The 27808-nt window shown below is 37.0% G+C and overlaps 1 protein-coding gene across 1 annotated transcript in view; it reads right to left on the bottom strand.

Moving 5' to 3' along the window:
• DMD (dystrophin) overlaps nucleotides 1-27808 on the bottom strand; it is a 2044437-nt gene that overhangs the window by 1081554 nt on the left and 935075 nt on the right. The window contains exon 42 of the mRNA XM_025371836.1: nucleotides 13581-13753. Within this exon, the coding sequence (XP_025227621.1) occupies nucleotides 13581-13753 (173 nt within the window). The remainder of the gene's footprint in view (nucleotides 1-13580; nucleotides 13754-27808) is intronic.

Raw genomic sequence — 27808 nt, forward strand, 5'->3', positions numbered from 1 at the left:
ACAGTCCCGAATTGCCAACACCACCCCTTCCCAATCACCCAGCACTGGATGTACAGTGCAGAGATGGAATCTTTGCACTTTTGGGACAATACAGCTACTGGGGAACTTTACATTGAACTAAGTGCTGTGCTGTCACAGTAGAGAAAAAAGTCATGCTGGGCTCAGCTAGTGCCTGTGCACAGAGGGAATATTTGAACCAGCCCCAGCCAGAAGGGAATTGCCCATCCCAGCAGTCAGAACTCGAGTTTCTTGGCAAGCCTCACCGTTGTGGGCCAAAGTGCTCTGGGGTCCCAGATAAACTTGAGAGGCAGTCTGGGACACACGAACAGTAATTCCTAAGTAACTCCTAGTCATAGCCTGGGCTAAGAGCTAGAGGACTAGGGTGGCATGTGATCTAGGGAGACACCAGCTGGCAGGGCTAAGGGAGTGCTTGCACCATTCCTCCTCTACCCCAAGCAGTGCAGGCCATGGTAACAAAAGTGACTCCTTACTTTTGCTTAAGGAGAGGAGAGTGAAAAATAAAGAGGATTTTGTCTTGCATCTTGGATACCAGCTTAGTCACAGTAGGATAGGGCACTGGACAGAGTTGTGAGGACCCCTTTCTAGGCTCAGATCCTGGACAACACTCTCCAATCAAAAGAGATACAGTGTCTCGACCAGGCATGGTGGCTTATACATGTAATCCTAGCACTTTGGGAGGCTGAAGTAGGGGGGTGACTTGAGGTCAGGAGTTTGAGACCAGCCTGGCCAACATGATGAAACCCCATCTCTACTAAAAATACAAAAATTAGCCATGCATGATGGTGGGTGACTGTAATCTCAGCTACTTGGGTGGCAAAGGCACAAGAATCTCTTGAACCCAGGAGGCAGAGGTTGCAGTGAACTGAGATCCTGCCACTGCACTCCAGCCTGGGCAACAGAGTGAGATGCTGTCTCAAAAAAAAAAAAAAAAAAAAAAAAAAAAAAAAAAAAAAAAAAAAAAAAGAAAGAAAGAAAAGAAAAGAGAGAAAGAAAGAAAAGAAAAGGAAAGAAAAGAAAAAACAGATACAGTGTCTGAATGGATGAAAAAATAAGACCCAATTTTGTGTTGACCACAAGAAGCACTCTTCATCTATAAAGATACACATAGACTGGAAATAAAGGGATGAAAAAAGATATTCCATGCCAATGGAAACCCAAAAAGAGCAGGAGTAACTATACTTATATCAGACAAAAACATCGATATCAGGACAAAAATATTGACATCAGGACAAAAACTGTAAGAAGAGATAAAGAAGGTCATTATATAATAACAAAAGGGTCAATCCAGCAACAAGATGTAACTATTATAAATAAATATGCACTCAACACTGGAGTACCCAGATATATAAAGCAAATATTATTAGAGCTCAGGAGAGAGATAGGCCTCAATACAATAACAGCTGGAGCCTTCAACACCCCCACTTGCAGCATTAGGCAGATCTCCCAGATAGAAGCTCAACCAAAGTAACATTGAACTTAATCTATACTATAGAATAAATGGACCTAATAGATATTTACAGAACATTTAATTCAATGAGTGTAGAATATACATTCTTCTCCTCAGCACACAGATTATTGTCAAAGATAGACCACATAGTAGGTCACAAAACAAGTCTTAAATATTCAATAAAAATGAAATAATATCAAGCATCTTCTCTAACACAATGGAATAAGACTAGAAATCAACAACAAGGAATTTTGGAAGCAATACAAACACACGGAATTTAAACAATATGCTACTAAATGACCACTGGGTCTATGAAGAAATTAAGAAGAAAATTGAAAAATGTCTTTAAAAAATGAAAGAAACACCACATACCAAAACCTATGGGATACAGCAAAAGTAGTACTAAGGGGGAAATTTATAGCTGCAGGTGTCTACATCAAAAAAGAAAAAAACTTCACATAAATCACCTAACAAGGCATCTTAAATACCTAGACAAGCAAGAGAAAATCAAACCCAAAATTAGTAGAAGAAAGAAATAATAAGGATCAGAGGAGAAATAAATGACTTTGTAGTAAAGAAAACATACAAAAAGTCAACAAAATGACAAGTCGGTTTATTGAAAAGGTAAACAAAATTGACAAATCTTTAGCCAGACTAATGAAGAAAAAAGGGAGACGACCCAAATAAATAAAATCAGAAATGAGAAAGGAGATATTACAATTAATACCAGTTTATTGGGGCAATCTGCTCCCGATTGTTAACATGGGTTCTTTTCTATTTCCCTAAGTGTCGGCTGGTTGAGAAACAAAGGGAAAGAGTACAAAAGAGAGAAATTTCAAAGCTAGGTGTCTGGGGGAGACATCACATGTCAGCAGGTTCCATGATGCCCCTGAGCCATAAACCAGCAAGTTTTTATTAGCGATTTTCAAAAGGGGAGGGAGTGTGTGAATAGGGTGTGGGTCACAGAGATCACATGCTTCACAAGGTAATAAAATATCACAAAGCAAATGGAGGCAGGGCGAGATCACAGGACTATAGGACGGGGCAAAATTAAAATTGCTAATGAAGTTTCGGGCATGCATTGTCATTGATAACATCTTATCAGGAGACAGGGTTTGAGAGCAGACAACCTGTCTGACCAAAATTTATTAGGCGGGAATTTCTTCATCCTAATAAGCCTGGGAGCGCTACAGGAGACCGGGGTTTATTTCACCCCTTTGGCTTCAACCATAAAAGACAGCTGCCCCCAAGGGGGCCGTTTAGAGGCCTACCCTCAGGGGCACATTCTCTTTCTCAGGGATGTTCCTTGCTGAGAAAAAGAAATCAGTGACAGTTCTCCTATTTGCTTTTGAAAGAAGAGAAATATGGTTCTGTTCCTCCCGGCTCACCAGTAGTCAGAGTTTAAGGTTATCTCTCTTGTTTCCTGAACACTGCTGTTACCCTGTTCTTTTTTCAAGGTGCCCAGATTTCATATTGTTCAAACACACATGCTCTACAAACAACTTGTACAGTTAATGCGATCATCACAGGGTCCTGAGGCGACATACATCCTCCTTAGCTTACGAAGATGATGGGATTAAGAAATTAAAGTAAAGACAGGCATAGGAAATCACGAGTATTGATTGGGGAAGTGATAAGTGTCCATGAAATCTTCACAATTTATGTTCAGAGACTGCAATAAAGACAGGTGTAAGAAATTATAAAAGTATTAATTTGGGGAACTAATAAATGTCCATGAAATCTTCACAATTTATGTTCTTCTGCCATGGTTTCAGCTGGTCCCTCTGTTCAGGGTCCCTGACTTCCCGCAACACCAGATAAATTCAAAGGCTCATTAGTGGCTACTATGAGCAACTATATGCCAACAAACTGAAAAATCTAGAGGTAATAGATAAATTCCTAGACACGTACAACCTACCAAGATTAAAGCATAAAGAAATCCAAAACCTGAACGGGCCAGTAACGAGTAACACAAGAGAAGCCTTAGTAAAGTCTCCCAGTAAAGAAAAGCTTGGAACCCAATGGCTGCATTGCTGAATTCTACCAAACATTTTAAAAAGAACTCATACCAATCCTACACAAACTATTCCAAAATAAATAGAGGAGGAGGGAATACTTCCAAGTTCATTCTATGAGGCCAGTATTACCCTGATACCAACACCAGAAAAAGACGTATCAAATAAAGAAAACTACAGGATAGTATGTGATGAATATTGATGCAAAATTCCTCAAAAAAATAGTAGCAAACTGAATTGAACAATACTTTAGAAAGACCATTCATCATGAGCAAGTGGGATTTATCCCAGAGATACAACCATGGTTCAACATATGCAAATCAATCAATGTGATACATCCTATCAACAAAATTGAAGGACAAAGCCATACGGTCATTTCAATTGATGCTGAAAAAGCTTTTGATTAAACTTCAACATTGCTTTAGTGATAAAAAGTCTCAAAACTCTGGGTATAAAAGGAACATACCTTAACATAATAAAAGCCATATATGACAGACCCACAGCTAGTATCATACTGAATGGGGAAAAACTGAAAGCCTTTCCTCTAAGATCTGGAACATGACAAGAATGCCACTTTCACCACTGTTATTCAATATAGTACTGTAAGTCCTAGATGGAGCAATTAGACAAGACAAAGAAACAGATCAGAGAGTATCCAAATCGGAAAGGAAGAAGTCAAATGATCCTTGTTTGCTGAGGCTAAGATCTTATATTTGGAAAAGGCTAAGGACTCCACCAAAAAATGATTAGAACCAATAAACAAATTCAGTAAAGTTGCAAGATACAAGATCAACATACAAAAATGAGTAGCATTTCTATATGCCAACAGTGAACAACCTGATCTGAATAAGATATTAAAAAGTAATTTTCCATTTACAATAGCCACAAATAAAATGAAATACCTAGGCATTTACTTAACCAATGAAGTGAAAGATCTCTACAATGAAAACTACGAAACACTAATAAAAGAAATTGAAGAAGATACACAAAATATCATTGTATTACATGCTCATGGATTGGAAGAACCAATATTTTTAAAAAGTCCACACTACCCAAAGCAATCTACAGAATCAATGTAATTCCTATCAAAATACTAATGAAATTCTTCACAGAAATAGTAAAAACAATTCTAAAATTTATATGGAACCACAAAAGACCCAGAATATATATGTACAGTGACCTTATTTTTGACAAGGTTTCCAAAAACGCACATTGAAGAAAGGACAGTTTATTCAATAAATGGAAAAGGGAAAACTGTATATCCCCATGCAGAAGAATGAAACTGGATCCCTATCTCTTGGCATATACAAAAGTCAAATCAAAATGGATTAAAGACTATAATCTAAGACCTCAAACTATGAAACTACTACAAGGAAACATTGGAGAAACTCTCCAGGACATTTGTCTGGGTAAAACAAATTTTAAGTAATATCCTACAAGCACAGACAAAAAAAGCAAAAATAGACAAATGGGATCACATCAAGTTAAAAAGCTTCTGCACAGTGAAACAACCAATAAAGTGAAGAGACAAGCAACAGAAAGGGAGAAAATATTTGCAAATTACCCATCTGACAAGGGATTAATAACCAGAATATATGAGGAGTTAAACAAACTCTATAGGAAAAAGTCTAATAATTAGATCAGAAAATATACAAAAGATTTGAATAGGCATTTCTCAAAAGAAGACACACAAATGGCAGACAGGTGTATGAAAATATGCTCAGCATCACTGATCATCAGAGAAATGCAAAGCAAAACTACAATGGGATATTCTCTCACCCCAGTTAAAATGACTTGTATCCAAAAGACAGGCAGTTATGAATGCTGGAGAGAGTGTGAAGAAAATGGAACTCCTGTACACTGTTGGTAGGAATGTAAATTAGTACAACCAAAATGGAGAAGAGTTTGGAGGTTCCTCAAAAAACTAAAAATAGGTTTACTATATGATCCAGCAATCCCACTGCTGGGTATGTAGCCAAAAGAAAGCAAATCAGTACATCAAAGAGATATCTGTACTCCCACATTTGTTGAAGTACTATTCATAATAGCCAAGATTTGGAAGCAACCTAAGCATCCATCAACAGATGAATGGACAAAGAAAATATGATAACATACAAAGTGGAGTACTATTCAGCCATAAAAAGAATGAGATCCTGTCATTTGCAACATCATGGATTGAACTGGAGGTCATTGTGTTAAATGAAGTAAGCCAGGCACAGAAAGACAAACATCACGTGTTCTCACTTATTTGTGGGAGGTAAAAATCAAAATAATTGAACACATGGAGATAGAGGGTAGAAGGATGGTTACCAGAGGCTGTGAAGGGTAGTGGGGGGTTGAGGGGGAGGTTGAAATGGTTAATTGGTACAAAAAATAGAAAGAATGAACAACACCTAGTATTTGCTAGCACAACAGTGTGACTATAGTCAAAATAATCTAATTGTACATTTTTAAATAACTAAAAAAAATACCATTTTACTGTCTGTAACACAAAGAATAATTGCTTGAGGAGATGAACACCCCATTTTCCATGATACTTGCATGCCTGTATCAAAACTTCTCATGTACCCCATATATAGATATATATATGTATATACACACACACACTATGTATATATATGTTTACATATATACATAGTAAATATATAATACCATGTACCCACATGTATATATATTATGTACATATATAAATATATACTATGTACCCACAAATGTTACAAATAACATTTAAAGATAAAAAATTTTGAAAAGTGGAACATAAATGGAAATTTGTACTTCTCCATCAGTCTATTGTATCTTCCTCTGCATTGTCCCCATGACTGAATCTATGGGATTCGTTTCTTCCAGTAAGAAAAAAAAATGGCTATGGAATAGGATATGAACAACTTTCTTAAGTTCAGGACATAAACCAACAGTAAGAATTTTGTGTTGGCACATATACCTATACCCGGCTTGTGGAATAAAGATCCAGTCTTGCATAAAAATCTTCAAATATGGTAGAGATTAATGCTAAGACTGCAATGATAATCCTTCCTGAGTTGTCAGCATCCTGTATGTGCTTATCATGTATCTTCCCAACTACATATGGCATTGTGACAAATAGAAGAGGCTGCTAATGCTGCTATAGCTGAATGTCTCATTTAGGAACAAACAATTCTGGAAAAGCTCCCAGATTATGCATCTGTCCCTCTAGCTTCCTCTTTAAAAGATAAAATTGTATGGTGATAACGTGAGGATTACTATACTATTCTTTCCTTATATGGATAATGTGAGGTTATTTCCTTACATTGACATGAAAGAAAAATATTTATTGAATGTCTCAGTAGAAAGATTACAACTGAGATAGCAAATTCTTATCAGAAACTTGCATGAGGAATGGGCTTGCAGAATTGCATGCTCATTCCCTACTGTCTGAATACAGAGATGATTAGGGACTTTCTCTTCAAATCTGATTTATTTGGTTTCTACTCCTGTTTTCTCTCCTTTCATTTATTTCATTGTCTCATTTTTCTTCATGTAGCACACATGGCAGCCAGAGCCTGTGAGTGCTTTAATGCGGCAGGCTTAGTGCTATGAGAACTGAACAATGGAGAAATCCCTGGGGAAGCAGCTTCCAACTGTCCCACCCTCAGCATCCTAATGACCTGTGGAACTGCGGTTCCAGAATGGTGGTGATAAATTTGGAAAATACTTTCTCTAAAGCAGCAGTGCCCACATATTTGACAGGCAGTACTGGGCAATTATGAAATATTCAGGGGTCCATGGTGAAATGCCAAAAATAGAACAATGTAGTATGCTTTTCCTAAAGCTCTACCTTCTTTATTAAAACAATTATGATTTATGTCCCTCCTGTACTTAAAGTATATATTTATTATTTTTAAAATGTAAGTATAAATTTTAGTCCAGTCCATCACTCACACAGAAATGTGTACACATCACAAATGTATGGTTCCATAAACTTTCCTAAAGGAAACACATCAATGCAAGTAGCATCCAGATCAAGAAACAAAACATTACCCAGTTCCTAGAAGCCTGCTTCAGCCCTTGTTAACCACAACTCACAAAGTTGTGACCTCTAAACTCCAAAGTGCCTATTTCTTAGTTTCACATAATAGATGCATACAGTAAGTATTCTCTTATTTCTGACTTATTTTATACAACACTGTTCGTATTTTATTTTTCAACATTTCATTTATTTTATGAAATATTATGAGCATTTGATTAATCAAATGCCCTTATATTGCTTTCTCTAATTTTTTTAGAGGATTCTTTTTTGCTATAGAACTGTAATAACATAGAAATAAATACTCCTAGTCTCATGTCTATTTTACATCATATCTTAAGATCAGAACCATCTTGAATTTAACTACTTATATGGGTGGATAAGTCAACCTGACAAATCTGACTAAGTAGAATTCCAAGAAGGAAATACTGATTTTAAAGCATTACTTTCTTGACAGGGACCTTGTTGTAACACAATAATGCCATCTTATGGCTGTACAGCAATTTGTAGTCTAGAAACTGCTTTCATTTTGATGATACCATTTGAATGGTTCTATCCTCTTAGTCTTCGGGAAGTCATTTTCTAAAAGTGGGAAACATTCACTAATGGCTTGCAGGATAGTAAAGATGGTATCAGAAAGAAACTAAGGACACCAGAGTATAGCATCTGGCATTTAGTAGGCCCTTCTTAAGTGTTTGTTGAAAGAAGAGCTTTGTTTCTCTAATCCTAGACAGATCTTATGCAAATTCTTTGTTTTTACATGTTTCCTATAGGTATATTTTATAAGCAGTTAGTTACGCGAGAATCAATGAAAACTGAATTTAGCAGTAATATTAATTTCCCAAAAAATTAACTAGTAATCTTACATACAGGCATATCTATCCATATGTTCATGGTGCTTGTGGATTTACTGTTGACTGTGTTGACTGTTTGTGAACAATCAGAATGTCCATGAAAATAAGGCTTTTAATACTTTGATGATGTGTAACTTGTTGAGATACATGTTGAAATTCTATTTGCTGAAGACAATGTATGGAAGCAGGTATGTTAGATAATGAATGAGTAGTCATAAATTAGTCTGACTTTTTAAATATCTTCCTATTCTCATCTAAAGAGTAATGTCTGTTTTACTTTATGACATTTAATAGAGATGAGTTTTGCAGTTATAACATTCATGAATTTGATGTTTAATGATGGTCTCAGAATTTATGCCTTGGGAATGCTGAGAATCTAATGCATGCATTTTCTTGTAACTTATTTTGAGTAAAATATGCAAACTTATTGGACCTAAATATTTTGGTTAAAAAGAAATACGCAGATGTACTATTTAGTATGTGCTTAGGCAAGTCACATAACATAAAATATAGTTTTCTCCCTTGTAAAATAATGAAGCAGGGCAAAACCACTCAGGCATTTTCTAGCTGTAAAACAATCCTGTTATAAATTACTAACTATCTCTAATCATTTGAATTATGGTTCAGCAAATATTAACATTAACATCTCTCCCCCTTCCATTGTAGGAAGAGTCTACTTTCTCATTCTATTGATGTCAGATTTGTCAATGTAATTTGCTTTGGCCAATCAAATGTCAGTGAACTTCACAGGAGCATAGGCCATGAGTGTTCTTGGGAGATTAGGTTTATACTTTGGTGACTTGTCATGAAAACATGTCACTGACTCTTCATCTTCGGTCCAGAGCAAAGACATATATAGCAGACCTTAATCCAACATGCATCATAGAGCCTATCTCAAGCTAATCCACATCTTGAAGCAGAGCTTCCTGGCCAAGACCAGCTGAGTCAGTCAAGGTACAAGTAACCTAAACAGCCAAAAATGCCTTTTGTTTTCAGTCAGCAAGTTCTAGGGTGATTTGTACCACAGCATTATTGCAGTCATAGCTAATACTACCATACATGTATTATATAAGAAAAATACCAGTATAGCCCTTCTTACTAGCTCAAATTTATTTTGACTTAAACCCAAGTTGGCTTCCTAAAAAATTCAGCAGATTTTTGTTGACAACACCACATGAAGGCTGTACTGAACATTTGTATATTTATGAATGCATAGCTTCTAAATCTCTCCAAGGATTCAAGAATCTACCATTGTATGGGACTTACTAGACACAAGGCGTTGACTGCCACTACAATGAAGAACACATTCAGCTATTTATTTTCCCTGACCTCTGGCAATAAGAACCTAGTTCTGTGGCCTAAACCTGTCTTATGACAGCAGTCATCAATTTATGACCCATCGGCAAAATCCAGCCTGCCATCTGTCTTGGTAAATAAATTTTTATTTGAACACAACATGCCTATCCATTTATATATTATATATGGTTTCTTTCACCCTAAAACAGCAGAGTTGTGTAGTTGTGACAGAGACTACATGACCTGCGGGGACAAAAATATCTACTAACTGCCCCTTTACAGAAAATAAATCCATCCTCTCACTTATCAGATGCTTCTGCCAGAGACCCTAATTGTGGAATGAGTGACATACAACAAGAATAAAGAATTTACATACTTTTTTTTGGCAGTGATGATAGTAAGCAATACCCAGTGCAATGGTGCTCCCGGTAAAGCAGTGGACTCTGGCATGACAGCAAAATAATTCAGATTTACCTCATAACTTGATACTGGATATATTCTGGATGCCTAGCCTGCTCTTCTTTTATACTTTCTGTTCATTGCTAAACCTAGCTCTCAGGCTTTCCTATTGATTCCATGAGGTATCTGATATCCTTCTAGTAATTTATATAATTCTACCTAAAGTAACTAGAGTCACTTTCTGTTAGTTGTAACTCAGAACCTTGAATGGTCTATAGATCTTGATTTATTGCTAATTATTAGTAAGATGTTTTCATTCCATTCTCCAGGGATCTTTTTCTTGCCCTCTTGTATAGCTCCAATCTATCAACCCTTATTTTACTGGCTAGTTGTCCATTTTCTCTCCAAGACTGTGAAGCTCTTCAAAGTGGGGACTGAGTCTAATTCTCTTCTCTCTGTAGTTCTCAGGGAAATTTGAAAGCATGTCAGAATGAATTGACAGATGTCATGACTATCAGAGCCATAAGATCACCATTTTTATCATCAAAATTGCCAACCTTAACTGAGCCATTATTGTGTTCAAGCAATACACTAAGTTCCCCACGTATATTGTGTCACATAATCTTCATAACAACCCTGTGACAAAGACACTATTCTTTATATATAAGAAATGTATGGAGCAGAAGATTTAAGAAACTTGCTCAAGGGCACATAGAGAGTCAGCAGCAAAGTCAGAACTCCAAAACAGGTTGGAACTCTACAGCCTGTGCTCATAAGCAATTACTTAAGAAAGTTTTTATCTGAGATTAAAGTCATAGGAAATTTAGCAGCTCCTGACCAATTCCTATAGAATGTCAATGGAAGTACAATTTCAACCTCTGGATAAGGAAAGGGTGAATCTACTGGGGTTAGAGAAACTCTATCCTTTGTCAAAACCAGAAAAGTCCTCAGAGTTGGGGTGCGATTTTAGCTACCCTCTCTGTGGAATGACATTAGTGTTTCTGCTTATTTTTAAGTCTAAGGTGAAGGTAAACTGAAAGGGAAATGTCCATATGACCCAGTGAGAAGGGAATACCTGGATCATTTGCCAAAAATTACTTATAATTAAAGTGGAGGAGAAACCTCAAAAAGCAGAAAGCGTTATTTCTACTTTAGTTCAAAACTGGTAGGTGTGTACAGAAGCACAGTAATCACTGGCCACCCAAGAAGCCTCAAAGGTCCTTAGGGGATGGTGTGGGTGGCCTAGAATGCTTGGAGAAAACACTGACTATAAGAAGATAAACCAGAGGGGAAGAACTTCCTAACAGTGGAATGAACATCCCAAAAGATGGTAATGAAACTGACATCACTGGAGTAGCCTGCAGAGCTTCATAATGACTCAATGTGAAATGCTGGGAGAAAGTACACCATGGCAGCAATAGAAGTTTATTTAAATATTTTTATTTGTTTATTTTAGAGACAGTCTGTTATTCAGGCTGGAGTACAGTGGCACAATCATGGCTCATGGCAGCCTTGAATTCCTGGGCTCAAGGGATCCTCCTGCCTCAGCCTCCCAAAGCACTGGGATTACAGGCATGAGCCACCATATTATAAGTTTAAGTTTGTATTTGTAGCATATACACAGAGTGGCTGAGTTTCTTTTCCCTTATCAAGTCTGGCTTTGGATACTGTGGGACCAGCTATTTTCAAGGAAGTTGAAATAAATCTCTCTTTTTTTGTTGCTGTTTTTTGTTTTTGCTTTTGTTTTGTTTTGTTTGAGACAGAGCCTTGCTCTGTCACCCAGGTTGGAATGCAGTGGCAGATTTTGGCTCACTGCAGCCTCTGCCTCCTGGGTTCAAGGGATTCTCCTGTCTCACCCTCCCAAGTAGCTGGCACTACAAGCACATGCCACCATGCACAGGTAAGTTTTGTATTTTTAATGGAGATAGGGTTTCACTATGTTGGCCAGGCTGGTCTTGGACTCCTGACCTCAAATGATCTGCCTGCCTTGGACTCCCAAAGGGCTGGCATTATAGACATGAGCCACTGCACCTGGCCTGGAAGTTGAGATAAATCTGTTAGACTATCCAAAGGGGAAATATTCTCAGGTTTCTGAGAGGAGGCTTGAGTCCAGACACATTGAACACCCACTCTGTGCTCAACACTATATCAATCCTGAGCATATAACACAAATAAAACATAGCCCTTTTCTATAAGGAGCTTGTGCGGGAGCCAGAAAAGTAAACAAATTGATTACTATGTGTTAGGTTCTAGGAGTAGGCGCATCAGATCTTATATTCTACAGGGTAGCCACCAAGTCTGGAAAATTTACAAATACATAAATGACTTATTGATATATTACATTAAATGATGAAACAATATCTGAGTTTCCAGATGTTATGAGCAAGTAATCGTTTTAGGATTTCTAGAAAAAGACAACATCTGAAGAACAGGTAGGTCAGAGGGAGAACAAAACACTTGGGCATCCACAAATTGATTTAATATCGCTAGAACATAATTCGGAGGGGCTGGCTGTAGGGCAGGCAGGAAGAAATAAACACTGAGGCTGACCAGATAATTATAAGCAATTAAGGAGTCAGGGTGTCATTCTCAAGGGAATGAGATTATAGTACCGAAGCTCTTACACTTTAGAAAAATGATGACCACTGAAAGATCATTGAGAACAAAGTAGAGACAATCATTTCAGACAACTGAGATTAATGCTAGAAATCTCTTTAGGTGCCTGATGTAGTAAACCAAGAACTAAAATAGGAGTAAAGATGGTTAGAAATGGACAGATGTAAGAGATACCATGGAGGTTCCCTGTAATTATTAGACAAATGATTTGATTTCCTCTGAGAATAATTAAGAAGCCTACCTTGAGAATAAAGAACTTTGAAATGAATCACTTTAAGCTGTTAGATAACTTTATTACTTTTAATCTCAAAATGTAAAAGAAAAAGTATTCCACTTCTTGTGATGTGAGGCTAAATAATGTAACTGAATTTCTGCGCCCCCTTCAATTAAGTCAACAGCTAAATATTTCAATTAAGAAAAAAATAAATATGATTTTAAATTAACAAATTCCCCATTGCAAAAGAAAAATGTGAGGGAGGGTTATGCAAAGTGTAAAGTGTTGCCCTCCAAAATAGAAATAAATGAAAATCAATTTTTATTGATAGGCAATATTTTAAACATGTTAATCTAAGTATCAAACTCCTATACATTTTTGGACACAGATTTGACTAAAGATAAATATGTTATATCGAACAACTGTTTATAGCACCTCAATTTAATGACCCAATCTGATTTACGATTACCTGAAATTTTAGAAGATACAATGCTTCAACATAATGCTAAATTTAATACTGAATAATTTCTACAATTCAGCTCATTTTTCTGAATTGTTCATCATTATTTGTTCTCATTTTACTCACTATTTTTCAATGACAGTGATACTTCTTTTTCCCTGTCTTTTTTCCTTGGAGGGTACTGAAATAAATTCTACAGTTCCCTGAAAACAAATCATTTCTCTAAGTATCAAGCAAAATATACGTGTTACCTACCCTTGTCGGTCCTTGTACATTTTGTTAACTTTTTCCCATTGGAAATCAAGCTGGGAGAGAGCTTCCTGTAGCTTCACCCTTTCCACAGGTGTTGCACTTTGCAATGCTGCTGTCTTCTTGCTGTGAATAATGTCAATCCGACCTGAGCTTTGTTGTAGATTATCTTTTATATTCTGTAATATAAAAATTTTAAAACAAGTAAAAAAATGAATTAGCTGTCTATAGAAAGAGAAAAAATATGTATAAATCCCAAAGGTAACAAATGGTGTTGCATATCTTAATTACTGACTTTTTAAAGTTAATAACCATGAAGTCCAGTGACTTTGATATGCTCAAATTCAATAGGTAAATCATAGACCTCGCCCTGAGAGAGTGGATCCCTCCCTACATCTTAAAACTGCCTTCATTTGGCTTCTGTATCCTAACCTCTTCTGGTTTTTCTTCTACCTTTATGTCCACTGCTTCTCAGTTTCCTTTGCTGGATCCTTCTCATCCTGTTCTTAATATTAGAGTGCTCTGACTCAGTATTTGCATTTCTTTTCTTCTCTGTCCATAATCCCTCCCATTTGTTCTCATAATTTCAAATATCCCGTATAAGACAATGACACCCAAATGTGTATTGCAAGCCTGGACATCTCCTCCGAACTCCATTCTAACAAATGCTAGTACTTTCTCAACACTTGGAGGTCTCACGAGACTTTCAAACTTAATATGATGCAAACAAAATTCTGAACTGCATTTCCTAATCCTTCTCCTCCCATAGATTCCCTCATTTCAGTAAATGGCAATTACTGATTTCAATTGAATTATAGTAATTCAATTAACAATTACTCAGATTGACGACTTTGGAGCCATCCTTAATTTTTTCAGTCTCCAGTATTCGAATTATTGGACAATTGTTCTGGCTTGACTTTCAGGACATATCCAGAATTTGACCACTTCTCACTACCTTTCTTGCTACAGCTCTGATATAAGCTATCGTTATCTCTCATCTGAATTACAGAAATATCTATCTAAATGGTCCTCTTGCTTCCAGTCTTTCCCCTCTAGTGGATAATTCTCCACACAAGAGCCGAAAAGATTCTTTCAAAACATAATTGGGATCATATCACTCCTCTGCTCAAAATCTTCCAGTGGCTCTTCATCACAGAGTTCAATCACAGCCAATTTCAAAAGCCTACATGAAAAACAATTATTCTTGCTGCACTTTATACAACTACTCAGACCAAGTATAATAAAGCAAATCAGTCCTGTGATGATTTGTCTTTAGTAAAAATGGGAGACTGGAGAGAGAAAAAAAAAATATGTTTTAAGAACTATGGTACACCTGCTATTAGTCTCATCAGTTGTTTGAGTTTTTTCCTGCAATATAGACTGACCCCGCTTATTCCTGTGAATCTGCCAGTGATCTCTGACTATACCTCAGAAGAAACAAGAAGGGTGGGTAATGTAAAAACCTGCATCAGTATTCTAATTCTGGACATGTATTGGAATCAGCTAGCAACCCCATATCACTTTGGTTCCAACAGTTGCCCAGTTCATGAAAAGCCTTCTAATTTAGTTTACTTGGGATAATTTTACTTATTTTGTTTTACGGTTGTGGAATATATTTGCTGTTGTACTCTGTGTAGGAATGCAGTATAAGCTTAGTCAATGTTTTCTTAAATTGAAAACTTACTAATCTTCCAGATACCACCATTTATCAATTATGAATGGCCCTCACCAAACTGATAATTGCTGACTGAGCTCCTCTCTACCCTGAATACAAGAGACCCTAATAGTTAGGCAGAAATATCATCACCCATATTCAGCCTGAAGAAGTAACAGAAGATGTATCTTCATCCCTCTACTACCCTTAGGATTAAGGGTTCCCTTGTAAAAGAAAGGGGGGAAATAGGTCAGAGGCATTAGAACCAGATCAACTCCATCTTGAATAGGGGCTGGGTAAAATAAGGCTGAGACCTACTGGGCTGCATTCCCAGGAAGTCAGGCATTCAAAGTCACAGGATGAGACAGGAGGCCAGAACAAGATACGGGTCACAAAGACCTTGCTGATAAAGTTGCTGTAAATAAGCCAGTCAAAACTCACCAAAACCAATATGGTGAAAAAAGTGACCTCTGGTCCTTCTCACTGCTCATTATACACTAATTATAATGCATTAGCAGGCTAAAAGACACTCCTACCAGCGCCGTGACAGTTTACAAATTCCACAGAAGTGTCAAGAAGTTACCCAATATTGTCTAAAATGGCAGGAACCCTCAGTTCTGGGAATTGCTCACTCCTTTTCCCAGAAACCTCATGAATAATTCACCCCTTGTTTAGCATATAATCAAGAAATAACTAAAAGTATCCTGAGTCAAGCAGCCCATGCCACTGCACTGCCTATGGAGTGGTCATTCTTTATTCCTTCACTTTCTTAATAAACTTGCTTTGACTTTTTTTTTTTTAAAAAAAAGCATAATCTTTACTATGACCTATACATCTCTCTATGACTTGGTTGTATACTACCTACCATTCCAACTTCATCTCTTCCCAGTCTCTTCATAGTCCACAACACTCCACCCTCATTAGCTTTACTGCATTACTTGAGTATACCAACTATATTCTTGCTTCAAGATTTCCGCCCTTGCTGTTCTCCCTGCCAAAAATAGTTTTCCTAACCAACATTTATATCACTGGTTCCCTTACTTCTTTCTCATGTTAAAGGGGCCTTCTCTACTACCCTATTTTAAATAGCATCAGCAATCACTCTTTATTCCTTGCATTATTCTTCCCTTTTCTTTATAGTACTTATTTCTAACATTAAAATATATATCAAGTGGCCTGTATATACCATTAGACTGAAATCTATGAGTATAGGGATGTTGTTATCTGTTGGGCTTCCAAAGCTCAAACCTGTGCTTGGCACATGATAGATGGCAAATGCTTTTTTGTTGAATGAATGAATAGATGATCCCATAAATTGAATCCATGCTTTATTTATATTCTATTTAATGGAGAAATCACAAACCACAAATGTGTTATATAAGAAGAAAGAGAAATCTAAACATATTTATTCTCAAATAAATTTGCTAAAAACTACATTCTGGCTATTCTTGCTAGTAAGAATTTGCTTATTTTGATCATCTAAATCATATATAGGGTCCACTGAACAAAATGTATTGAGTTCTTCCCATGTGTAAGGAGCAATATAGCAGAAAGAAAGGTGGGTGAAACACAGTTTAGTTTGCTTTTAAGAAGTTTTAAGTGGGTTTTATTGTAGTAGTAAGAAAGGGTATGGTTTGAAGAATTGAACAAAATGGAAGTACAGAAGCCTTAGCTAGATGAGAAGGAATAGATGAGTGTTCTTAGTGGTACCAAACATCTTCTAGAAGTTCAGAGAAAAAATATATCATATATCATATTTGGTCTTAGGCTCAGGAAAGAATTCATGAAGAAGGAGCAATCTGCAGTAGACATACCTGACTAGTAGAAGTGGGAAGAACATTAGAGCTAGTAGGTAATACACACACAAAGCTAGGTAACAAGTGCAGTCATATTTGGTTGCCTTTTTGGTAGCATAGAAGCTTAGGGGAAGATGGGCCAGGAAACAGAGGCTGAGGATATTCAATAATGTATTTTGAATTTCAACAGAAAATTCTGCCTGTACTTCAGTAGCTAATGGGGAACTATGATTTTTAAAATTTATCATTATGTAAGATTTCATATATATATATGAAAGTAGGAAAATAATACAAATAGCTCCCATAACCCTATAATCCAGTGCCAACTGTTATGACTCCATGGACAACCTTATTTTATGTATCACCCCACCCACTCACCTCTTCAACTAGATTATTCTGAAACAAATTGATATATTTTTTATCCATAAATACTTCAGCATTTTTCTCTTGCTGAAATATTCTCTCATGATAACTCTTTTTTCAGAAAGTACATATAATACCATTACCACACCTACAATATTAACAAAAGTTCATTAATTAAATCAAGTATCTAGCTGCTATTCACATTTGAGTTGAAGTGGGAAGGGAGTTTAGGAAAACAGCTCAGCAGAATTCAGTGGCTGTGTGTTGGGTGAAGAAGAGGAAGAACTTGAATGACTCTTAGGTATCTAAACTGAGCATCCACATGATTTGTGGTGTCATTGGGTAAAAGGATTTCAGATGGATGAATAGGTTCCATGGGTGCATGCTTGTATATGTGTGCATAAATGATTAGTTCAATTTTGGACTTGGTCATAATGAAAAGCCTTTGAGGCATCAAACTGTAGATGTTCCATAGGCAGTTGAAATCAGATTTTGAGGAATAAGATGACAAGGATTGCTGAGCCATACATATTTTCACATTTGGATACATGGACTAGGCTTTCTGAGCAAAGAGTTCTGGTAACTGACTTAAAGGATGACTGAATGGCAAGCTTACCTTGGAATTTAGTGCATTGCTCCGGAGAGACTTAAAAACTTTTATCTCTAAGAGCCCTTTGATTACATTTCAACTTATATTCCAAAAATAATAGACCTAGATCTTTGGTTTATATCCCAGAGCAAAGTCTCTGTCTTTCTGTATGTCTGTCTCTCTCACTCTCCTCCTGATGCATCAGGTGTTGTATATAAGCTCTGAGATCCACAATATTGGGGTTTCTCTCCTGTACTACAACCCCTGCACTCACAGATAAACATCTTGCCCTAAGATGCTTTTGAGTAATTAATGGTATATTCTGTCATCCAGAGATCTTGTGTTCCTGACTAAATATAAATGTTAACAAGTATCAAAAAAGGGAATCTTTTTTTTTTTTTTTTTTTTTTAGAAACGGAGTCTTGCTCTGTCGCCCAGGCTGGAGTGCAGTGGCGTGATCTAGGCTCACTGCAACCTCCACCTCCCGGGTTTACTTACACCATTCTCCTGCCTCAGCCTCCCGAGTAGCTGGGACTACAGGCGCCCGCCACCAAGCCCGGCTAATTTTTTGTATTTTTTTTTTCTTTTTTTTAAAAATTTATTTTTTATTATGATTATACTTTAAGTTCTAGGGTACATGTGCATAACGTGCAGGTTTGTTACATATGTATACTTGTGCCATGTTGCTGTGCTGCACCCATCAACTCGTCAGCACCCATCAACTCGTCATTTACATCAGGTATAACTCCCAATGCAATTCCTCCCCCCTCCCCCCTCCCCATGATGGGCCCCGGTGTGTGATATTCCCCTTCCTGAGTCCAAGTGATCTCATTGTTCAGTTCCCACCTATGAGTGAGAACATGCGGTGTTTGGTTTTCAATAGAGATGGGGTTTCACCGGGTTAGCCAGGATGGCCTCAATCTCCTGACTTCGTGATCTGCCTGCCTCGGCCTCCCAAAACAAAGGGAATATTCTTGCCTATCTTCAGTCAAAATTGGGAAGGATTTTAATCATTTGTAAGTTGGAGACTGGGTTAAATAGGGAGTGACTGCTGCTGATTGTACCGCTTTCCAGATGATGGGCTCTGAAGAAAACTTCACAATTAGAGAGGGAAACAGGAAAGAAGTTAACAATAAAACTTAGAGGGTTTTCTGCGTTATTCTAAGATTTCATGTTTATGGTGCATGAGGACATGCCTTGAACAACAACTAAGCTGTAGAGGCAGGTGAGACTATGGACAATATCAGTTGTAAAAGATAAAAGCCAATGCTTACAATGGGAACCTTAAAAAAAGCAACTGTGTTCTCATGTCTTATATATCAGCTCAGCAACAGGATAAGATACAACAGTTATGGGTGATGTGAGTGAATTTCAGATAAAGAAGGTATTTTTAAAATACAATTTCAAGGCATTCTCTTCAAGTCTATGTACATCTTGTGATGGAAAGCTTTCACTATTTCTTTTGTTTAGCACCTCAATTTAACTCTGTGGAAAAAGTACTTATCTGATAGGTCAGGTATTACCATACAAAAGAAAGAACAAGCCAACACAGAAATAGTCTGAGAATTTACTTATCTGGAGGAATTCAGGTTAAAACTGTCTTTTAGCAATTTCACATAGAAAATTGAGTCATTGGAATATGTGTGATGTTGAATAAGACTGGGGTGGTCAGATTGCTCAGGAAAGGTGTTTAGAGTGAAAAGAGTGAGAAGAAATGTGGCATAAAGATGAACCTTTGTGGAAAGCATGGGCAGAGGAAGGAGATGAGTATCCCTAAAGAATAATAGTCATCAGACGCAGGAGGAGAACCACAAAGAGGGAGAGAGCCGTCAACCAGTCAGATGCAGCTAGGACCAGGAGGGAAAAGTCAACTTGGGCAATTTAGGAGGCCATTGGTGATCTTATCAAGAGCAACAGCAGCATGTTGGAAGTGGAAAACATAAATGTAAGCAGACCAGACTGTCTTTTGCTGTCATTCTCTTTCACTACAAAATCAAAAATAGCTTAGCACAACATTGCAGTATGCCGTATTTGACATCAGAGACTTGTTTATTGAAGGAAAGTTTACTACTAATAAAAACAAAACTCATAGTAAAACGGAAACTGTTGGATACTATGCTCATTATCTGGGTGATGGGGTCATTCATATCCCAAATCTCAGCATCAAACAATATCCATATATCCATGTAACAAACCTGCACATGTATTCCTGAATCTAAAATATAGTTGAAATTATAATAAGAGATACAATGGATTTAATACCTATGATTAATGCCCTAAAAGTCATTGAACTCAAGCATATCTCTAGTATTATTTCTTTACTTTTATTTACCTGGTAGAATTTTACTACCATCTTCTGATGGCTCCAAGCCTAGAGTCTTGGGTGGAATGTTTAGGGTTATTCCACTACCCTGATTAGGTCAGGTGTCAGAACCATGCACCAACATATCTTCTTGGCTGCTTCTGTTAACTTGCCTGACCTGGGAAGCCTGATTTCACAAGTACTTGATTTGATTCAACTCTAAATTCTTTAAGTCACTGACTCCATCATTCTTGCTTGGCTGCCAGTCCAATGACAAAGATCCATAAGGCTGCAAAGTTCTCCACTTGATACCAAGCAGCCAGCTGAATGAAAGGCTGATTACTTAAATTCAGAGTGGGTAACCAATCACATTTGTTAGTACACAGACGGCCCAAACCCTTTAAATGCATAGCTGTAAGCACCCATGGAGAAAAAATTCAAGGAAAGAGATAAAGGATCTTCCCCAACAGCATATAAAAGTTGTCCAGTTATGGCTTTGATATGGTTTGTGTGTGTGCGTGTATGTGTGTGTGTATGTATACTCTGAGGATTTGAGCTTGCAAAGCTTCTTGATTTTAATCTGAGTCTCTGGAGAGCTATCAATTCTTTGGAATGCTGTAGGATTGCTCAGCATCAAGTTATGAACGGTTTTAGCAATGCTGGGCAGCATGTTGCAAATGCAGGAAAACTTTTCATCTTAAATGAGAAAAGCAAAAAGCAAAAACTGGGGCAGGGGATGTCATACTCCCTGGATATCTAGATATTAGCTCCTTGGTGCATTCTCAGAGAATGCTGTCAAAATTGGCTGGAGTCCAGGAAATAAATCCTTTTTAAATTCCCTGCACATATTTGTGTCCCCAAGGCATTACACACAGAAAAATGGTATGTGCACCAAAGAAAATTTTGTAGCACTTTCCATAGTTTAAAGTCAGAGATGAGATCTCTGATAGCATTTTACTATTTTCGTTTGTCTAGAAATAAGTGATCTTTATACTTTCTGACTCTCTAAAAATGAAGCCATAGTCCCTTGTAGTTGCTATGGTGATATAAAAATCCCTAGAATCACTATAGAATATAGCATTTCTATTTCTCTCCCTGAATAATTCCTTATCTGAAAACATGATGTCAGAATGATAAAGTACCAACTTTTTAGTCAACTCCCTTCTTAATTTTGACATGCCCCTATGACTTGACCACTTCACTACTCCACTGAAATTCTGTAAGATATTTATTTTTAGCCAATCTTTCTGCAAAAGGAAATTCTAAATATACATAAAAAAGAAATTTTAATTTCTGAAAGGCATCTGTACATGAATTTATACAACTCGAGTCCTCAATATTTTGAAATAGGATATTTGCATCTCTGGTTCTCCGTTTTCAATAAATTGAATAAGACCCTGAATATATACTGTGAATAGAGAAAAATTAGACAGCATGGTAACTTTTACAACTGGCAGATGAAATCCAGATACCTAAAGGAAAAGCAGATATCTATAAGCCATGTGGCTTCAGTTCATTTATCTATTGAAAAGCTTATTGTTTAAATAAGTGTTTATTGATAACACACAGTATCAGTCTCAAATTTGAGATATGAAAATAAAGACTTTAAAATGTGAGTCTCTCCCTTAAGAAGATAATCGGTTTTTAAAGGAGACACATACAGAAATAATTTGGACATAAAAATGCTTTGTTTATTCAAGTGTTGCGGAGTATGTGTCTTTAACAGTATAAAAGGAGAAGCCAGAGAATACAGATAATTTATCTAGGAAACAAACAAGGGACCTATTTGTCAACTAATCAGTTTAAGATAAAGGTCTCAAGCAACCCTTAACTATGCTCCATTCTTTATCATAAGGGATAGACTTCTACTGTTTAGTTTTTCTTGCATTTAATGTAAAGTGACAACTACTCCCTTGCTGTCAGAGATTTTCATTTCAGAGCTTGCCTTTGCCATCTAAATGGTAAACTTATGTGTATAAATGTCAAAGTAGATATTGCAGAACCTGAACAGAACTAGAGTAGGGGAGAGCAATATCTGACAAATTGAACTTACTGTTAATCACTTTTGATGAAAGTAAACTGAAAATAATTTACTGAAGTTTTAAATATTTTTTTTTTTTTTTTTTTTTTACCTATAGCAAAGCTCATTGCCTCCCAAATACTGTGAAAAGTGCCAGTGTAACTTCTATTATTTAAAATAGCGGCCAGGCTGGGTGGCTGACGCCTATAATCCCAGCACTTTGGGAGGCCGAGGTAGGTGGATCACTTGAGGTCAGGAGTTTGAGACCAGCCTGACCAACATATGAAACCTCGTCTCTATCAAAAATACAAAAATTCGCCAGGTGTGGTAGTGGGTGCCTGTAATCCCAGCTATTCAGGAGGCTGAGGTAGGAGAATCGCTTGAACCTGGGAAGTGGCGGTTGCAGTGAGCCGAGACTGTGCCACTGAACTCCAGCCTTGGCAACAAGAGTGAAACTCCATCTCAATAAACAAACAAACAAGCAAACAAACATCATTTCCTCTGTCCCATTTCTGTGGTCATTCAATTCAGTCGTTTCTTAATCTTCAACATCCAATTACTAAATAAGGATGGCTATAATTTACAAGTGTCCTTGCTCCTGTATTTCATACCTAGAAATAAGCTGACATATACCTTCACAAATCTACAACTCTTTCCAAGCTAAGATTTTAAATAATATGTCCACTGTGGGATGTATATACAAACATTAATTGGCTAATTTGTCTTCTGTTTAAAAGTTTGTCCTCAGTAATAAAATTTTACATCAGAAGTTGTCAGTGTTCTCAAAAAGTTTCAATTAGAAAAAAGTTTTCAAATGAAATAAAATTACAAATATATAAAAGCATAAGTTAAAATATAAGATAATATGAAATCAATTGTTGTTTTAGTGCATTTTCCCCTAAAAATGACTTCAGTGTTTCAATGATATTCTGGTTTGAAATATATCGAACTTTATTTTTTAAAAGAAATGATAAAATTGCTTTTAATGATTTCTCAGTTTTCATTTCTCTGAAGGACTAACATTAGCAGATAGCTGGAAGCACTTATTTTTTTTTTTTTTTTTTTTTTTTTTTTTGAGACGGAGTCTCGCTGTGCTCCCAGGCTGGAGCGCAGTGGCCGGATCTCAGCTCACTGCAAGCTCCACCTCCCGGGTTCACGCCATTCTCCCGCCTCAGCCTCCTGAGTAGCTGAGACTACAGGCGCCCGCCACCACGCCCGGCTAGTTTTTTGTATTTTTAGTAGAGATGGGGTTTCACCATGTTAGCCAGGATAGTCTCGATCTCCTGACCTCGTGATCCACCCGCCTCGGCCTCCCAAAGTGCTGGGATTACAGGCTTGAGCCACCGCGCCCGGCCTGGAAGCACTTATAATTCACATTTTTAACCATATTTATTTCCTGAAGGAAATTCCAATAGCTTCCCCACTGCATCTTTCCCTCCTTGGCAGGATTCAGTACAGTTAGGCACAGTTTTCATCACACAACCCTAGCCTCTCTAGTTTTAACTAGTAATATTATCTTCTAGGTTTCTCTCTGTGTGTCTAACAGCTACATCTCTGTATTCATTCATTAACTCAAGAAATATTTGTTGAAAACCTACCATGAGACAGTCTTTATTTATTTATTTATTTATCTATTTATTTATTTTTGAGACAGAGTCTCACTCTGTCACCCAGGCTGGACTCCAGTGGTGCAATCTCTGCTCACTGCAACCTCCTCCGCCTCCCAGGTTCAAGCAATTCACCTGCCTCCGCCTCCCAAGTAGCTGGGATTACAGGCGCATGCCACCACGCCCAGCTAATTTTTTTTTGTATTTTTAGTAGAGATGGGGGTCTCACTATGTTGGTGAGGCTGGCCTTGAACTCCTGACCTTGTGATCTGCCCACCTTGGCCTCCCAAAGTGCTGGGATTACAGGCGTGAGCCACTGCGCCCGACCTGAGACCGTCATATTTTATATCTTGGGTATATAGTAGTGATCCAGAAAGAAAAAGTCCCGCTCTCTGGAATCTCACCTTCTATAGGAGAATAAAGTAAACAGAGAAAAGGCTAAATTATATACTCAATTAGATAGTAGTTCAGTGCTGAGGAGCAAAATGAAAGCAGGTAAGGGAGAAATGAAGGATAAAGTGGGGGTCAGAATTTTAGATAGGAGGGGTCAGGGAAGACCTTATCAAGAAGGCAGTTTTGAAGTAAAGATCTGAAGGAAATGCAGAAATTAACCATTTAAAGAAAAATCATGAAAATAATATTCCAGGCGGCTAAAGCAAGTATAAGGGCGCTGACACTGGAATGTGCCAGGAGGAGTGGTCAAGAAACATGGAGGAAGTTATTATGGCTGGAGTGTATGAGTCAGCGACCACCAGAGAAATATCAGAATGAGGTGGGTAACCCGCGGAGGGACTTATGAACATAAGGGCTTCCCTGTTTACTTTGAGGGGGTTGGGGAGCATTGGGGCTTTTGAAAAGAAGCGGTAATCTGACTTTTCATTTAAATAGGTATCTCTGGCTAATATGTTGAGACTAGAGTCTACATGGGAGAAGGGAAGGAGGGGGAAGTTGTTAAGAGACAAATGCAATCATCCTTGCTGGAGATAATGGTGGTTTGGATCAGAGTGGAGGCAGGAGTGAATTCTGGATACATTGTAAAGGCCGAGAGTCCTTAGGATTTGGTGGCCAATTACATGTGTGTTGGTAGAGAAAGGATTCAAGGATAACATGAAGAATTTTGGCACAGACAAGTGGAATAATGGAACTGCCATTAACTATAATCTGGAAAATTGCAGGAGGATAAGGTTAGGGTGTAAGATTTTTACATGCTAAATTTAAGATGTTTACTATATTTCTAAGTGAATATATAAAATGCATATATATATGTCATGATTCAGGAGAGAAATCTTTACTAGAGATACAAATTTGAAAGTCACTAGGGGTAACTTTTAATCTCTTCCACACTTGCTCAGAAAATACTGGTATTTTGCTATATTCCCTTTCCAGACCTCTTTTCTTCCAAACCCAACCCTGTAGACAATCTTAGCCATTTCCATCACTTAAATAAAACTTTGACACAAAAGAATTTTATTTAAGGGTGGTGGGAAAGGGGATAAGTAAAATGTCAAGATGGGAGCTTAGATGCACTGCTGTTAGGGCCCAACAGAGAAGGCACCCAGCAGGAGGAGGGAGTTAGCCCTTTGATGGTCGATTCTGCTTAAGGCTATATCAAGGTGTTTTGGGGATAACAGAAATAGAAGGAGCTAGAAGAAAGTACAGGGAAAAAAATTTAAGTCTATAGATTGGTAGACAGTCAGAGACTCTTGGTTCTGTTGCCATGGTGGAATTATTTATACCTTCCAGAAAACCTTTCCTCAACCAATCAGAGTATTTATTTTACCAGATAGATTTACTTAACCATTTTGCACTAACACAGGAAAATGGGTAATCTAGGATGTTGGACATCTCCTGAGTGAACTTTAATAATGAGAGTCCTGGTACAGCTACCTGAATTAAGGGTATAGTTTCTAAATTGGTCCAGCTATGCTGAACACAAATATCTCCTTACTTATTTTTTATCTCTTTATTTTTTCTTGTGTCCAATTTATCCTGCCATTTTAAGGATTATCCCTGTCCAAAATCCATGCATGATGACATATAGCTTTTTGGATACTTTCAAGGCCATCTTTTAGGCAATCAAGACTCCAGGGAAAAAGAAAAAGAAAAAACTGGATTCACAGTTTTTATCCAGCTTGATTTCCTAGTGCTTTGCCAGCAGAGACACTTGGAAGGATAATCAAAGTGAATAACAAAGTGAAGGATAGTCTCTTTGTTATTCTTCAGACACGTCCTTCTGATACAATTGTTTTACCCTTACTGACTTTGTATGTTTAACTTTGAAAACATTTTCTGCATCAAGAAACTGTATAGTGTAGTGCTTAAGAGCAGAAACTCTGGAGCTTGAACATCCAGAGTGGGACTTCAACTATGATATTTAAAAACGATCTCACCTGAGCAAGTCACTTAACTCCTTGGGACCTCCTTTTCTCTGAGTTTGGGTAATAATAATAGAGCCTTCCTCGTAGGGCTGTTATGATGACCATACAAGTTACTATAAGTGTTTAGAACGTGTCCTGGTACATAAATAATAACTGTCAGCTATCAGATTCAAGATTAGTCCAGATTCCAATTATATTCACCTTAGCCTAAGGATTTCTCCTCTATAAAATTCTTCCTAGTTTCTGCTTTTTGCGCTGCTTTCTTCTCTTCATGATTTCAGTTACACTCATGTCTTATATATTTTTGCTTGGATTATGTCCTTAATGTCTTTATTACTTTCTAACTTGTTTGTATAACTATAATATGTATATTCAATAATGTTATAAATTACTAGAGTACCATGATTATTCCTTAATATTTCTTTCTTATCTTTTAGAGTGTTAAGCATAGCACTTGGCTTGAAGTAAAAAGTTGTTGACTTGAAGTAAAAAGTTGAGTTGAACTTGCTTATGAAAATCCAGTTTGAATTGAATCATTGAACCTCTAAGATTTGTTACTCTGTTCAACCATTGTAGACAGGTATTCAGGTCTGGTCAGATGTGAGCTATTCAGGTAATTGCTTGTTTATTCTACTTTACTTTTACTGGTCATTCGCTGTTAAACAGTGGAATAGAAGTCCATATGCATTTCCTGGCTGAGCTTCCTTATGGTTTCCTCACAGTACATTAGGTATCTAACAAAGAAGTCCTTTACTCAAAATTATGTCTGCCCATTTCTCCAGATGCCACAGAGCATCAATAAGAACAAAAAGAAAAACAAACAAACAAAAAACCCTGCACTTTACTGATCCAATGATCACTTTACTAGTCCATCAGCACTAAGTAAATTGAAAACAATTTTACCAGTCCTTTTATGATACGTACATCTTGTGTTAAGTTGTACACATTGCCTAAATCATTTTATAGAAAATCCAAATAGAAAAATTGGCTCACACGCATGGCAAAGGAGGGTTGTATAGAAGTAAGTACTTTTCTCTTCGTTAAAAATATATGGCATTCTCTGATTCCAAATTTCTTAGAGTCAGGATATGCTTTTAGTGTTGTGTGACTCAGCAGAGGAGGGGCAGGTAAGGCTTATGGAGGAAAAATTCCAAGGCAATACAACAATCCAAGAAAATCTCAAAAACTGATTATCACTGATGAATGGAATATGCTTTTTAAAAATTCATGTTATACTTTTTAATTCTATTTAAATATGCAATCATGAGCATCTTATTATTTTGATAAATGAAAATTTAGTATAAATGATTAAGCAACTTCATAGGTAGCTACCATTCGTGATAAAATATAATCAAACTTGCAAAAATTAATATTGATGACAGTAAACTATTTTGATAAAATAGAAAACATATTTGGTAATATTACGCCTGTTTTATATATAACTAATGCTACTGATGTTGGGGAAATGTGCTTTCCATCATAGTGTTTTACACAGGGGACAGAAAAGCAAAATCGCTCTTTTACA

Source organism: Theropithecus gelada, chromosome X (genome assembly GCF_003255815.1).
Source record: "Theropithecus gelada isolate Dixy chromosome X, Tgel_1.0, whole genome shotgun sequence".
NCBI classification, from domain to species: Eukaryota; Metazoa; Chordata; class Mammalia; order Primates; family Cercopithecidae; genus Theropithecus; species Theropithecus gelada.